The sequence below is a fragment of the Vitis vinifera genome, chromosome 13, assembly GCF_030704535.1.
Source record: "Vitis vinifera cultivar Pinot Noir 40024 chromosome 13, ASM3070453v1".
In the NCBI taxonomy this organism is placed as follows: Eukaryota; Viridiplantae; Streptophyta; class Magnoliopsida; order Vitales; family Vitaceae; genus Vitis; species Vitis vinifera.
The window spans coordinates 28,252,333-28,269,478 of NC_081817.1; the positions used below are offsets into that span (position 1 = coordinate 28,252,333).

General features: G+C 32.7%; 1 protein-coding gene and 1 non-coding gene across 2 annotated transcripts; one reads left to right on the plus strand and one right to left on the minus strand.

The window, feature by feature from the left end:
* The first annotated feature begins 10,083 nt into the window (after nt 1-10,083).
* On the plus strand, nt 10,084-10,165 carry TRNAS-GCU (transfer RNA serine (anticodon GCU)). Its single transcript has one exon. It is a non-coding gene; the product is annotated as a tRNA-Ser (tRNA).
* A 64-nt stretch (nt 10,166-10,229) lies between these two features.
* On the minus strand, nt 10,230-12,692 carry LOC100246605 (transcription factor MYB83). Its single transcript, XM_002275431.4, has 2 exons — nt 11,922-12,692; nt 10,230-11,271 (listed from the first exon to the last, which is right to left on the minus strand). Exons 1-2 carry the CDS (start codon nt 12,236-12,238, stop codon nt 10,590-10,592), a joined length of 999 nt encoding a protein of 332 aa, XP_002275467.2. The 5' UTR covers nt 12,239-12,692; the 3' UTR covers nt 10,230-10,589.
* Nucleotides 12,693-17,146: the final 4,454 nt, after the last annotated feature.

Consider the following 17,146-nt stretch of genomic DNA (forward strand, 5'->3'; position numbering starts at 1 on the left):
CACATAATTTGTTGCATTATCAGTCACTATATGAACTACATTGAGTAGACCAACCCATTCAATCACCCCATCAAATAACTGAAACAAATTAGTTGCATCCTTGACAATGTCCGAAGCATCAACAGATTTCACAAACGATATGCCTTTAGGACAATACACAAGGAAGTTGATGAGTGTTCTTTGTCTATTATCTGTCCAACCATCACCCATTATTGTACACCCAACTTTTTCCCAAATTGCATGATAAGAGTCCACAAGTAACTGAACTTCCTTCTTGACATCCTTTAAAAGATTAACTCGTAGCTGATGGTAATTTGGACCCTTATATCCAAGACCAATTGCAGATATAACATCCAACATTGGCTTGAAGTAGAAGGAATTCACTACATTAATAGGAATGTCTGCATCATAAAAGAATCTCCTAACCGCCATATCCGCTCTCCAAATAGCTTCTTTCTCAGTTAGTACACTCCTCATGGAAGGTTGAGCTCCTTGAGTATTTCTTGGTGCAAAATATTTATCCACTGTTGATTTTTTCCTTTTTCCACTATTAGCTGCCATAGGACTTTGCATTTCTTGAACCTCTTCTTCACCTTCTGTCATATCCCCTTCAAATTATGACACATTAGGACCATAAGGATTTCTACATTCATATGCTTCTTAGGTTGCTTTCTTAGAATTCACAAACTCTTGCAAAGAATTTTCCATTCGAAATCTTACATCAGGAGGAATTGATTTACATGGACCAATATCTCCTTTCACTCTAGCAAGATGTTGTTTCATTATATGAATACCCCCACCTTTTGTAATCTTTTTACAATACAAACTAATAAGAGCTTTCCTTCCATTTGCATATCTTTCTTCAGAAACATGCTCCCATGCAGGATCAGTCTTACTTCTAATTGATTGAGAATTGGTAGTTGAATCTTGACCAGAGGATGGAGTCAAGTTTGATGCTATTTTTTATTTCTCTATCAAATTAGAAACAAAAATATCACATTAACGTAGATAATGGAAGTCATCAACAATTTAATGATTTATAATCAAGTCATCAACAATTTATAACAATCACATATCAATAGGTAAATTTATCTAAAGGAATACTGGTCATTATAACAAGCATGTTTTGATCCAATTATAAATTTATCTAAATTCTAAAGTAATTTTGTAGAGATATATTGATGGGGTACAAGGAGCAAACCATGAGATTAGGACTTACATTGTTGGAGTTAATATCTGAGGCTGTTAGGCTCAATTCAAACCACCTAAAAGACATGGATTGTGCTGAAGGGCTTCCCATATTGTGTCACTATTATCTAGCATGTCCACAACCATAGCTAACCATGGGCACCACAAAGCATTTTGACAATACAGGGAAACGGAAACCACAGTGAGAGACTATGTTCTTTATTGCTACTCAAAAGGGCTTGATGGGACTTCTGCTCTACCATATTTGAAGCTCAAAATTGGTCTAGCTTCAAAGTATAATTATTAATTAGTGATTACAAATCACAAGTTGGAAAATGACTACAAGCACCTGGCTCTGTTACTCATCATATTCCAACTTACACAATGTCAACAAGACAAACTGTAAGGAAACTCTAATAAACATTATAAACATTTTCATTGAATCCACCATAGTCGTGACATGGAAGGGAAGAGAAGAATCACAAGTTACAAGCATTTTACAAGCCCAATCCACACAATTCCAAATACCATAAGCTGTATTGGTAAAAGGCGCACCTCACTGGGCAAACCCCATCACGGCCAAACAACGCACCTCACTAGGCAGTGGGCAAACCCTGTTACCCCACAATTGACACAGCTCACTGGGCAAACTCTAACGCCGGGGCGAGCTACCAGTTAGGAGAGGGGGTGAGCTTTCCAACGCTGGCGATACTTGTTTGGGTGTCATGGGCCGCTGGCGGGACCTGTGTGGGTGTCGTAGGCCGTCAACGAGATCTGTCTTGGTGTCGCGACTGGGACACGTCGACGACGGGCGGAGGAGATGGAGGGAGCTTCCCAACGTTGGCGATACCCGTGTGGGTGTCGTGGGCCGTCGAAGGGACCTGTATGGGTATCGCAAGCCATCGACAGGATCTGTCTTGGTGTCGCGGCTGGGACGCATCGACGGCGGGCGAAGAAGGAAGGATTGGAGACTTGGAGTTTGGAGGTTGCAGCCTGCAGCTTTTGAGATTTTAATTTTGTTATATAGGACTCCAAAATGGCATCGTTTTGATGTTGTTTTTTTTTTATAAAAAAAAATTAAAATCATTTGAACCGGTCGGTTCATCCGATTCACCGGTTGGACCGTCGGTTCAAGCGGTCCAACCCCGGTTTGATCCCCATCAGGTCCAAATGACCAGGCCAGACCGGAACGGTGACCGACCAGTCCAGTCTGGTTTTTAAAACATTGTTGATGAGACAGTTTCCCATGCATCTCAGACAGCGCAGGTTCTTCCACTTGGGACTTCACATGGCGTTCCATTTCATCTATCAGAACATTGTGAGACTGTTCCACCACTTGCTGCCATAGTGTCACCTTCCATTGTTACTACTACTGATGATACTAGATTGGTCGAGCAAGAGGCCAGGGTTGAGAAGCTTGAGTCCAGGATGAGACATATCAGATTACAAGATAGAGACTTGACTTGGAATGATAAGGATGGCATACCGGTGGCTAGCTTGCCCGCCAAGTTTTGCATGCCAAACATTGAGCATTATAGTGGGATTGGTTGTCCGAAGATCCACTTGAGACTATACAGCACAATCATGAGAGCGCATCGGATAGATGATGCACAGTTGGTGGCTTTTTTCCCTATGTCACTTAGTGGGGCAACTTAGAGATGGTTTACCTCAGTTGAGCCTTCGAGACTTCGCACCTGGGAAGATGTGGCTCATGAGTTTCTAACTCGGTTTGCTTTCAGTGTCGTCATTGATGTATCTAGACGAGAATTGGAGGCCACCAAACAAAGGTCAGACGAGTCTATTGCTTCCTTTGTTAGTCATTGGAGGGCAAAAGTGGCTAGTATGATAGACCGTCCTAAGGAGCGGGATCGAATTGATATGGTTCTTCAAAACCTACAGCCGAGGTTTGCTAGATGCCTTGTGGGCATTCCATTTCAGGATCTTAAGAGTCTAGTTCATGCAGCTTTCAGTGTTGAGGAGGTCATTGCTCGAGGATTATGGACAAATGTTGCTCATTCCCCTAACAGTAAGGGGAAAAAGTCGGTTAGATCATCTAATAGATCTGGAGAGGTTGACATTATTAGCTATTAGCATCAAAGGCCCGCACATCACTCACCTTATAGACCTCCTATAGTCAGAGTTCATTTCTCTCATCTACAACATCAGTATAAGCCAATTCGTGTTCAACAGTCTTACATTGCTCAGACTAGCATGTAGCCACGACCACCACATCCGAGAACCACTACTCCCCCGCTGCCTAAACTATATGCACAGAGGTCCGCGAGATAGTTTACTCCATTGGGCACAACTTTGACTAGAGCTTTCGAAAAGCTCAGAGACGCTAGTTTGAAAAAAAAAATTCTCAAATGATTTTCAAAACTTCAATTTCTTTCAAATTTAATTTTCAAAACTTTTGTTATCAAATAATTTTCCAAATTTCCAATTTTTTTAAAAAATATATTTTCAAATAATTCTTCAAAATTCCGATTTTCAAAAATTCCACTTTCAAATTTAATTTTCAAAATTTCAATTTTCAAAACTCTCATTCTCAAATAATTTTTCAAAATTCCAATTTTCAAATTTGATCTTCAAAACTTCAATTTTCAAATCATTTTCAAAACTCCACATTTTCAAATAATTTTAATTCCATCCTAGGCCCCACTTCCGCATGGCCATGCATGGCCACCCTTAGCATGCAATCCCAAAGGTCACATGTTCTCATCTTTTTAATCCCTCACACTTATCTTCAAAACTTGATTTTCAAAAATCTGTCTTTCAAATCTTTTTAAATATTTTAAATTCATTTTTTAATTTGTTTATTCATCTAATTTAATAAATCATTTATTTATCTTTTATCTAATTATTTATTTATTCATTTTATTGTTTTACTTTATTTTATTCATTTTATTGTTTTACTTTATTTTATTTATTTATTTTTTATTATTTTTTTTTTTCTTCTTCATTAAAATCCTAAGTCACCAAAATCTAATTTTTAATAAACTTGCTGCCATATTTTATTCAGGCATGCATTTTGTGATTTTCTATCGTTTTAAATAATTTTCACGGTATTCACTATTTTTTATAAGCATGAATATGATTTTCATAATTCCAAAACATTAGAATTTGTGGGATTAATTTATGCAAAATCAATTGGGCTTTGGTGGGAGTCCAACATCCATGATATTCTTTTTAAAAATAATCTGAGTGAAATGCATAATTGTCATTGATGATTTCTTGCTTTGTTTTGTGATACATACGATATATTTGTGTTTATTATTGTGCAATAATATCATTTCATGATAGCGCACTATTACTTGCTGTTAAGGTACAATCTCAATCCCACTTTGTTTATTCTTATGCGTAATTCGTTTTATTATTTGATCATTTCACTGGTATCCATTGATTTCCTTATCAATTATCACATTTGCTTCACCTTATTTAGTAGAGACCTTATTATAGGGCTTAAAGGGGTGCTACAACTCACCACCATACCTTCCTAATAGGTAACCTGACCCCTGGACCCGACTTTAGTTTTTCACAGATCTGTTTTTCCTTCAGAAGTCACACTTAGAGTTTTTCTTTCTTATTTTATTTTTCCCTTTAAAAATAAAACAAAAATAAGTTATGACTCCAAGTCTTTTTAAAAAAATCAAAATTTTCACAAATGAATAAAAAGAGAGAGTTGTGTCATTGAGTGAAAACGCATTAAGCAAAATGTGGGGTCAACAAAAAGATTAATGCTTCTAATTTTGAGGATTAAAAATAATTTTAAAGAACATAAGTAGAAGAGTCTTTACATTTTATATTTCTACAATTTTGATTCATAAATTGCATTCGAGTTGAAGTAAGACTTTCTTTCCTTTTCTAAATATCAATAAATCATAATGAAAAACATGAGATTCATGTTGGAAAATTCTATCTAAATATCATTAGAAATTATACATGAAATTTAAAATATCTTTAATATTAAGTTCTCCAAACAAGACTTTAATATTCAACCATATGCTTTTCTCTAAGTGGGAAATCACACAATATTATACTATTTAACTCTTCTATACTTTTTTATCCTAATTAATAATCCCATTATTTTTAAAGTGGATATATTTTATTATGAATACCTAATCGCTCGGATTTTGTCGTTTATTGGATCAAAACGAAATTTATAACCTAATTCACTATTCTATAGCAATTTGTACCCGATCAAAAAGTGGTTTTAGTACAAATTACTATAGTATAGTGGTATTTAGGTATCGTCCACAAAGATGGATTATTCTCGGTAATTAAGACTTGAATGAGATGATAAGAAATGATTGTGATCAAGTGAAATTGACTTGAAATTGCATGATAAAGTCTCAAAATAACAATGTATTCAAATTGAAAGGAAAATGAAGTGTAAAAGAGAAGAAAATTAATAAGATGTGAGATTCTCGGAGTTAGGATTTTCCAGAGAGCAATTTCCATGGTGAATAGGTGTTGAGATCTAATTTTCATCAAGTTAGATTGAAAACCTAAATTTTCATCTAAACCGATTTTTGATTTAGCTTTAGGTCTAGATCTAATTTCTCTTCAAATTAGGTAATCTAATACAAGAGATCAATTCAAATCATATATTCAATTCATCTTAAATTATCTTCCGATGATTCACACAATGCAACTATTCAATCTCATCAAATATAGCATTAAGAATTTGATGAATCTACCTAGCTTGCATTGTAGCAATCATCCAAGACAATTTGAAGAGAAAAATCCCAAAATTTCAATTAATCAATCAATTGGATCAAATTACCTTTACAATTCAAGCTCAATTCTCTAATTCACTATAGATCTTGCCTCTAGATCCTTCTTCTTCCGAGAAAAACGAGATTTAGCCACTCATGCTTGGAGATTTGATCTCACAAGACATGTTTGGCTACCGAGAAAATGAAAGAAAATGAAAGAAAGTAGAAAATTATATAAAGAGAAGAAGTCTGAAAAGTTCTACAATTAGGAAAAATCCACCAAAAGTTTTTAAATGAGTCAATCACGTTTCTATTTATAGGTCAAGGTCAAAAGGACACTTGGCATCATTTAAGAAGTCTTCCGGATGCTTCTTCATCAAGGAATCTGGAAAAAAAATGCATTTTCGCACGAGCCTCAGCAATTTCGCATGATGATGCGAAGTGGAAAATCCATCAGCTGCATTATCGTCTTGCTGGAGCGTTTCGCATGACTGTGTGAAAATTTCACATGGTCATGCTAAATCACTTTTCACATTTCCCTTATATGTTGCAGCCAAGCCTATTCTGTTTCATTTCGCATGGTCATGCGAAATTGAAAAACATGTTTTTTCGACTCCTCTTTGCAATTTCTCTCATTTCTTCATTTTTAATCTACCTTTACCACCTTCAATTCAGCTCCAAATCCCAATCCAAATCGATTGCATTGCTTCTTTCATTATGCATTTGGATCATCATCAACTTTATTTGTTTTCTTCAATTTGATTCATCTTTTTTGTCACCAATTTATCAAAATCATACCTTGAAATGACTCCAAAACTTCATAAAACTTGTTAGTAACTCTTGCAAGGGCAAAAACATGTTAATTGAGTGTTTTAGGCATAATTACTACTCAAAAGATGTGAAACTCATGAGAATTATTATCTAAAATGTGCTTTTTTTTAGTAGTAATCAATACCCTTTTAATAAAAAATCACTACAAGAAAATTGACTTTCAGCGATAAAATATTTGTCACTGAAAGTCTAAATTTCATCTACAAAAACATTCCCCAAAGAAAATTCTTTTGTGCCTTGTTTGTCGCCCTAGACCCATCGTTAAAAGTTTCGTGACAAAAATATTATTTCGTCGCCCAAAGTTTTCCTTGATGAAATAAAATTTTGTCCCTGAAGGTGTTTTCCAACGAAATATTTCATCGACAAAAGTAAGAATTTTTGTCACGAAAAAAATAAAATTTGTCCCAAAAGTCGTCAATATTTAATGCCGACAAATTATTTGGTAACAATTAATTTCGTCGATGATAGTATACCGTCTCTATTAGTTGACTTGGCCACGCCCTGGGCCTTCGCCATTCACCCATAGTGCTAGCTCACCCATCAAACATGTGACCAGACTTTGATACCACTTGTTAATCGAGGTGCTCTGTACTTCCTAGTGGCTCATCCATCCTAAGATTTTCTGAAAATCAATTGGTGATCAGAACAGGGACCTTATATTATTTAAGTTCACTCTCCATAGTCCATTAGGGTGGTTGTTGGCCCCCCCCCATAAGGCCAACACTATTATTTATTAAATAAGGTATGCAAGTCGACATGAATTTGACTTGAACTCAATTATACTCAACCCAAAATCATGAAAGAGTGTTAGATTCAAGTCATATCAAATTTTGTCACCTCTAAATAAACCTAATGTTGAATGAGAACAAATTAGCGAACTATAGTTTATTAATAGCTAGAATAAATTTGAAATATAAAATAAAGGTACAATTGAAAGGCAATGTTAGGAGAATGTCAAAGTGTAATACTCATATTGACATTAATAAAATAATGATCAAAATGAAATTAGGATTCTACATCATTTTTTTTTCTTTCTCTTTCTCATCTATTCCAAACAAAAATATCAAACATAATGAAACACTATAAATATAAATCATATAATAATTTATGCTATATTTCAATTATTTTTATAACTACATTTGTTTTAAATATTTGATTAAAAATGCATACAAATATAAAAACTCATTTACAAGTTAGTAGTCATAGAAGTTACTATTTTGCGGTATAATTTAAGATTTAGTTCTTAATAACTAATCAATTTTGATAAATTAGTAATTAATAATTAAAAATATTAAATATATAATTGATCAATAAAAAATAAAATAACCAATTATTAATAAAGATGTGGTTGAAAACTTTTAAAACAACTTTATATTTATATAGAATTTCACATGTGCTATATATATTAGACATTTTTTATTTTGTAAATATGAATATAGAGCTAGGCATATAGTACTGGCAATATATTATATCATATAATATTTAACTTATACTTATTTATTTATTAATAATATATGATATCTTCGTACACATAAATAATATTTGGAATTTTATGTAGATAGAATGCTTTTATAGACACTAGACAATTTATTTGAGAAATTTAATTCTGACCAATTATTTAAAAACCAAGTAATAATTAAAAAAATCTATTAATTTAAACTAGGTAACTAAATGTTAGTATAAATTTACTTCTTGAGTGGATAAGGTATGATTTTGAATGAGAACAAATTAAAGGACTATAACTTATTTATAGCTAACATAAATTTAATACTACATTGGACTTGTATGGATAACTTTTACCCAATATAATAAAAATCATTTAGTAGTATTTATGTATGTGTAGCACCATATAATAATATTGAAATTTAAATAAATTTATATCATAGGATGTAATCTTACATATCTTAGATTATCTATTGTTATTATTTATATATATAAAAATATAAATAACATATTACACTATAAATATTAATTGCTTAAATAATTTACATTTTTTTTTATTTCATGACAATACTATTATTACATAATAGAACATTTAAATTTAAATAAACCTACATTCTAGTATTTAATTTTATGGATCCTTAATTTTTATTATTATTTATATAAATAAAATATTATAGTATAAATATTAAGTGTCAACAAATATATATTATATTATTTTATAGTATAAATCATCTACTTATTTATTAATATTCTTTATTAATATCACAATTTAATAACATTATTCGGTGACAAAATTACTCAATTTGTCAGAAAATAATATAATTACCGACAAAACTATTTTGAAAGCAAAAATAGATAAAAAGTTGTAACTTTTAGTGAGGAAATTATTTTCATCACCAAAAATTATAATTAGTGATAAATATTTTCGTAGGGAAATAGTTTATTTTCGTCACAAAAGTGTTTGCGCCAAATTTTCTTACCACATCTTTCAACGACAAAAATTTCAAATTCGTTAGGAAAAGTTTGTAGAAAATTGGCATTATTGACAACATCTAAAATTTCATCCGTAAAACTTACTTTTAACAACAAAAGTAGAATTTGCCCCTAAATTTTTGTCACGAAAAGTACATTGTCTTGTAGTGGATGAAAATATCGATATACCAAGGACTCGATTTTATGAATATATTGGGATATATCATAAAATATCAGTGAATATTTTGACATAAAATATCAATGGAAAAAAATTGATCAAAACTTTTAATAATATTGAAAAAACTCTAAAACATGATTAAAAAAAAGTAATATTATACGTGTTAAAGTCATTTTCATGGCAAAACTTAAAAACACAAAAATATGGAGAAATATCAACATAAATTTTGAGAAAAAAATATCGCAATTAATCAAAAGTCATAAAATGATAGTAAATATAGATATAAAAGAAGCAATAATACATACAATAAAATTATTTTATTTATGAAATTCGATAATAATGTGCATAATTTAAGAATTCAAAACATATTTAATATTAAGATTAAGATCCATTTAATATTCAAAATATAAAAGAAATTATTATATATATTAAAAAAAACTATTATAAAATTAAAAAAATTATTATGATGATTTTTATAATTTGAATAATTTTAAAATGGAATATGAAAATAAAATAATTAAAAGTAATTTACTTTTATTTAGTGTTTTTATAAGTCTAGGAGTATAAATGTATTTTATTTATATGTTTTGGCATATTTATCAAAAAGTAAAATAGCCATATTAGTTAGTTCTCCTCCTTGCACAAACGAGGCCCACATCATTAAAGATTGCTTAATATATCATCAAAGAACTTCATTTAAAATTACATTATTTTCTTTATTTTTTGTTTGTTCTACTGAAACCTTAACATCCCGTCGCTTTGGCCGAGTGGTTAAGGCGTGTGCCTGCTAAGTACATGGGGTTTCCCCGCGAGAGTTCGAATCTCTCAGGCGACGAATTTGTCTTTTAATTTTTTGGGTCTTGTTGAAATTTTACAAAAATGATAACAAACACTTGAAATTTTGCTTAGAAAGAGAGAGTTTCCACTTCTTATTGATGAGTAATACAACCTACTTGTTCCCTCTTTGTACATAAAAAGAACCTTCAATTCTCACCAACTACTCTTCATTATTCTTCTTCTTTCTTCTTCTTCTTCTTCTTCCTCTTCTCCAACTCAAGTCTCCATTATTTCTATTCACAATTCCCTCAAAAACAATCATTATTATTTCCTTTGTTTTTTCACCCAATAATTCTCCCCCCAAACTCACCTTCAATCTTATTCAACACCCCTCAAAAAAATAAACAACCCAAAACTTTTAAGGGTTGTTTAGTTTTTCTTTTCTTTTCCTCCAAAATTGCCTAGGAGACGAGAGGAGAGTTTTATTGAAGTTGGAAATCAAGGAAAGGGAAGGAGGAAGCATTTTCCAGCAAACCCTCCAAATCCCACTCTCCAATTCCCATGTTCTCACCTTGCCAATGATTTCCCACTCCAAAAATGTTGTCACTCTCCTCTACTTTGCTATTATTGTTTTTCATGTCAATGGTGTAGTACTCATTCTGAGTTGCACCATTGTTCTCCTCAGTGGTGCTATTACTCTGTGATCCCGGTATGGAAATCTCCCTCTCTACCCCCATATTCCCACCTCCCGTCACCCCATATCGTCCGTCGAACTCATCGGTCATTTCGGGTTTTGCCATGCAGTTTGGCAGGCTGAATACCATTTGGTCATGCCGGTTGTCCAGGAGAGGGAAAGGGTTGTCTAAGTGGTTGCTTGTTAGCATGGTGTTCATGGAGGAAAATGAGGAGGAAGATGAGTCCATGTACATGTTCATCATTTCATGTTCATGCATGGACAACAGCATTCCTGATGATCCTCCAACGCCCATGCCCATGGCATTGATGTTATCTACTACAACTCTAGGCTCCAAAGACGAATCATGGCAGTCGTTGGGCGAGTGCGTCTGCAAGCTGTTTTTCAGCCTTTTCTTGATGGTAGAGTTCCAGAAGTTCTTTATTTCATTGTCGGTCCTCCCTGGTAGGCGCGCCGCGATCTGAGACCACCTGAACCATTTGAAACAAATGGAAAATGAGAAGTGTAATCAACCAAATAAATCTGCATTTTTTTTTTCATTTTTCACATTAATTATGCTTAAGACCTACTCAAAGGCTAAATCTAACATATGTAATTCACACAAAAACCCTAGAAAAGTTCTGGCCATTTTTGTACTATATGAAGAGAATTTGCTTAGAAAATAATTCTGAGAAGAAATTATTGAAACCCCATAAACCCCTAGACCATATAATATTTCAATTGTCCATATGAAGAGAATTGCTTAGAATTTAAATTTGATAAGAAATTATGGAAACCCCATAAACCCTAGACCATATAACATTACAATTGTCCAAATTTGATTGAGAAAATAGAGCCTGCATTTTCAAAATCTGGCCAAAAAAATAGCCAGATTATTGTTGGGTATATAATATCATTGACCAGCTTAGGATTCTCCCTTCATTCTTAGATCTTCACGAAATAATAATCTACATTATTCAATTATCATTACCTAGAGCTCTCTACAAATCAAAAACATTCCTTATATTAAGTTTGATACATGGGATATATAGATATATAGATACATAGATATAGATAATGCAATGTGTGTGCAATGTTATTATATAGCTTTATGAAAGCAAGAAAAAGATGGATATAAGACCTGTTGCCAAGGATGGAATGCAAGTGGATGATGAGCTCTTCTTCTTGGGGTGAGAATGCGCCGCGCTTGAGGTCGGGTCTCAAGTAGTTAATCCAACGAAGGCGGCAGCTTTTGCCACACCTCTGCAGGCCGGCATTCCTAGCGATATCGCTCCAGCACCCTTGTCCATTTCTCAGCATGTAGCTCATGAGCTTCTCATCTTCTTCAGGCGACCACAAGCCCTTCCTAAGCTTATTGTTGTTGTTCTTGTTGTTATTGTTAGCAATGTTGTTATTGATTAGTACTCGATCTTTTCCCATGAGATCCGGTTTTCTCATATGGATCGAGCTACGAATGTGGGATCCAAGCAAGTGGTTTGAAATTGATAAGGGAGAGATATATAGAGAGAGGGAGGGAGAGAGAGGGAGGGAGAGAGAGAGAGAGAGAGAGAGAGAGAGAGATGAAGGCTTGATGAGATGGTAATGGTGGTATGATGATGGAGATGGGATTGTGGGGATTGCTTAGGATATGAATATAGAAGGGGGGGTGTAATATATGTTGGTTGATAGGTAGAGTGGAAAACGGATTGGAGGGGGACCTCCATGAGAAGGATGGTTGGTCTTCTTGTCTTTGACTCTATCTTGTCTTTTTCGAAGCATTTTTCTTCACTCACAAGGTAATCATCATGCCTGTATGAGACATTAACATTTTTTGCTTCCACTTCACATAATTCTCCCTCTCTCTCTCTCCTCCCCCCCCCCCCCCCCCCCCCCCCCCCCCCCCCCCCCCCTCTCTCTATCTTCATGTTTCTATACTTCAAGTACAAGAGAGATATCAGAGAGAGAGAGAGAGAGGAGAGAGTACAGAAGTACTTGAGGTACTCTTCACCTGGGCAGGCTGTTAAACATATCTTTCCCGTAAGTGATTGTCCCTTTAGCTATTGGACAAATAAGGAGGGAAGACAACTACTTTTTTGCTTGTCTCTTGTTTGAGCTAACAAACTTCTAAAGCAACCAAGTTTGATTAATTAAATTTCCTCCCAAATTCTTTCATTAATGATTAGTTATAATTCCCATCAAGAACAACACAATAATGTCAAAAATAAAAACCACTGAAAATGCTTTCTGTTAACTCTCAAAGTACTAGAAGTGCTTAATGGCCATTGATTCACATGAAGTTTACAGATAATTTGTGTTTTATATAATCAAGTTAATTAACTTTCATGGATATCGATAGATCGGATCGACGGAATCATGGGATTCATTTAGAGTACCTAACCCTAGACAGCTTGATTAAAGGCAGTTCAGTTGCATTGATGGATGATTGTATTCGACTCTTTCGGATAAAAATTATACGCCCATTCCAGAAAAAGAAAAAAGAAAAATTTGCAGCCAAGAAGTGTGCAACATACCCCACAAAAAAAAAACCTTTCTTCTTCATATGATCATCATCCCAATCTTGAATCATTGATATCTTTTTCATCAGTCATTTCCTTTTCATTACCTACTCTTCCGTAAATGCCAGGTGTTTGGATGAAATCGCCTAGTACATTATATATATATATATACATGTATATTATATTATCATGGGAAGGAGATGAAAATCAATATTTGAAACAAGAAAGGAGTAAAGGGGAATTCATGAGTATTTCAAAGATTTGATCATCCAGACTGTTGATGGGGACTTGTAGCTATGCGCTGGAGAAAAAGTGAGGAAAACTGTCAAGCTACTCAAAATGTTCCAATCTCCCTCTCCCTCTCGCTCCCTCCCTCCCTCCCTCTCTCTCTCTCTCTCTCTCTCAGAGGTTCCACAGCTGTCCCAAAAATGTTAACGATATGGTATGGATGATCCTGTGCCAAGCAACATCCTACTTGGTAAATAAGACAAGAAATGCCATGTAGCACACCTGTCCTCAAGAATGAGTAGTACGTATTCCAGCCCTTCTTTTGAGTTTTAATCTGAAGGGTTTAAAATTTCTTGAATTTACAGAAAAATTAAAATATTATATAAAAATTCTTGAAAAAAAAAATCTATAGGACGATCAAAATATAACAATTTTGCATGAAACTTTGATAAATAATAAAAGATTGATTCGATCTATAAATAGTGAAAGATCGATTTTATATATACAAGTTTATGTAATCATACATAATTATTTTGATTTTATCGGTACCTCTAAATCATGAAAATATCAGACAAAAATGTATGTACAATCAAAAAATAATTGTTTATCGAACAATGGATGAAAATTAAATTAAGTTCACGATAAAGATGAGATTAATTCACTTCTATTTTCCTTTCCCATTTATGTGATTACGTCTTTAAGATAATCGGGTTTGCTTCGTTATCAAACATGCTTAACTTTGCAAAGTTGTTGGGATTTGGCATTTTGAAGTACTCCTAATTAAATCTTAATTTGATTGTACAAAATGTACATTCTAACTAACCATCTTGAATGCAGACAATTATACAATTTACAGTCTTCTTCATTTTTCTCCTCTCTCATTGCAGCTAGTCATTAGCTGAAAATGACTTTGGCTATAGGCCATTTAACTAAATATATATGCTAGTCTTAAAGGTCTAAAAATCAAGGCTTACTTAGATTGAACTAAGTTTTTGGTGATTCATATATGTGGTTACCTAATACCCAATAAATCTAATATTCACTAATCAAATTTCAAAAAACCATCTTCAAAATTGATTAGGAATGATGCGATTAATTATCACCCTATTTATTGATAATGTGTCTGTTACCATTTTTTGGTTCGCCCGATGGAAGGAAAATGATAAATACTTTGAAGCAAGCAAGAGCCAAATTAATTGGTAAAAGACAAGAGATTTGTGAAATCATTAAGAAGAATTTAGCCTTACATTGGATTAAGCAACACCAAATCATATAGAGAAAACCACCTTTTCTCATAGTAGATTAGTAAAAGAAGTCAATATATATATATAAAGAGAGAGAGAGAGAGATAATGCTACTATTCCATAGATTTATTAGTTATTTGTTTAATATTTCATTTTTTATGTCATTTTTGTGATATATGACAGTACAGAAACTTTTAAAGCAGTTCTTATCCCATATTTTATATTTTCTCTTTAGATGCCTTTGATACTTGAGAGTATAAATAAAATATGATAAGAATAAAAATGAATCACAATATCATATTAAAAATAAGAAATTAAAACTCCAATAAGAATGGAATTGATGGTCTCAATAATAATTAATTTTTCATTGTTCTTCTTATCATAAAAAATAATTCAAACCCACGTTAATTAATGGATGAAAATAGAACTAATTTTCTATTTCACATTCTCTATTCTGACCGTGTTTTGGAACCTATGATGTAGTAAGACATATGGCCTCTTAGAGGGAATAAAATAGAAGAAAATTGTTCATGTCCTAAACCTAAGTTTAAGGTTAGGATGATCATTTGACATTGATTTTATTTGTGTATCGTGAGCACCTTTTTTCTTCATTCACACTTCCCTAATTCTTATTTTGTGTTTAAAAAAAAAAAAAGACAAATATTACTATTATGCTCTTTTTTATTCCATATGGCATTATTATGGCAAATTTTTCCCATCCAACTTTTTTTTCCCCTTCTTTTTTAGATGGAAGTGAAGAAGAAGTTGAAATTAATTTTTAAAAAAAGGTGGGGGGGGAAAAGTGGGGGAGAAAAAGGGTTGGGTGAGTGAAGGAAAAGACCTATACATGAAGTCACCAACTAGCAGAGGATTGGCCTTTATATATAATATGAAGTATTCAAGCTTGTTGTATCTTGTGTGACACTTATTTGACTGACATAACCCTAGCTTTAAGTTAAGAAAGTGACACTGGTAATCATGATTATTCCCAACTAGAATTTCAATTTTCAAAGATGTGTCACTTCTCTTTTTTAGGGCATGTGGGGTGAAAATTTGAGGGGAAAAAAGTGAGGAAAGGGAAATAAAAAGAAAAAAAAAATTAAAAATAAATTTCAACAAAGTTTATATATATATATATATGCTACTTTTAAAGGGTCTAAAAATCAAGGCTTGCTTAGATTGAACAAAGTTTTTGGTGATTCATATATATGGTTACCTAATACCCAATAAATCTAATATTCACCTAATCAAATTTCAACAAACCATCTTCAAAATTGATTAGGAATGATGCTATTAATTATCACCCTATTTATTGATAATGTGTTTGTTACCATTTTTTGGTTTGCTCAATGGAAAGGAAAATGATAAGTACTTTGAAGTAAGCAAGAGCCAAATTAATTAGTAAGAGATAAGAGATTTGTGAAATCATTAAGAAGAATTTAGTCTTACATTGGATTGGACAACACCAAACCATATAGAGAAAACAACCTTTTCTCATAATAGATTAGTAAAAGAAGTCAATATATATGGAGAGAGAGGAAAAAAAAATAGATAATACTATTATTCCACATATGTATTAGTTATTTGTTTAATATTCTATTTTTTATGTCATTTTTGTGATATATGACAAAATAGAAACTTTTGAATCGATTCTGATCCCATATTTTATATTTTCTCTTAAGATGTTTTTGATACTTGAAAGCATAAATAAAATATGATAAGGATAAAAATGAATCACAATATCATACTAAAAAGAAGAAATTAAAACTCCAATAAGAGTGGAATTGATGGTCTCAATAATAATGAATTTTTCATTCTTGTTCTTATCATAAAAAATAATTCAAACCCATGTTAGTTAATGGATGAAAATAGAACTAATTTTCTATTTCACATTCTCTATTCCAATGGTGTCTTGGAACCTATGATGTAGTAAGACAGGCATATGGCCTCTTAGAGGAAATACAATAGAGGAGAATTGTCGATGTCCTAAACCTAAGTTTAAGGTTAGGATGATCATTTGACATTGATTTTATTTGTGTATCATGATCATCTTTTTTCTTCGTTCAAACTTCCCCAATTCTTACTTGGTGTTTAAAAAAATAAATAAATAAAAAGGATATAGATATTACTATTATGCTTTTTTTTATTCCATATGGCATTATTATGGCAAATTTTTCCCATCCAACTCTTTTTTTCCCCTTCTTTTTTAGATGGAAGTGAAGAAGAAGTTGAGATTAATTCAAAAAGAAAAAAAGTGGGGGAGAAAAAGGGTTGGGTGAGTGAAGGAAGGAAAAAGACGAAGTCACCAATTTTATACTTCTTTTTGGTTTGTAAGAACAAAAACGAGTAGAGGATTGGCCTTTATATTTAATATAAAG

Bases quoted from the DNA above. Each gene is read 5' to 3' on its own strand.
- LOC100246605 (XM_002275431.4), bottom strand. From the start codon at position 12,238: ATGAGAAAACCGGATCTCATGGGAAAAGATCGAGTACTAATCAATAAC. The intron at 11,272-11,921 runs GTCTTATATCCA...CAAATGGTTCAG, and splicing joins CATTCCATCCTTGGCAACAG to GTGGTCTCAGATCGCGGCGC.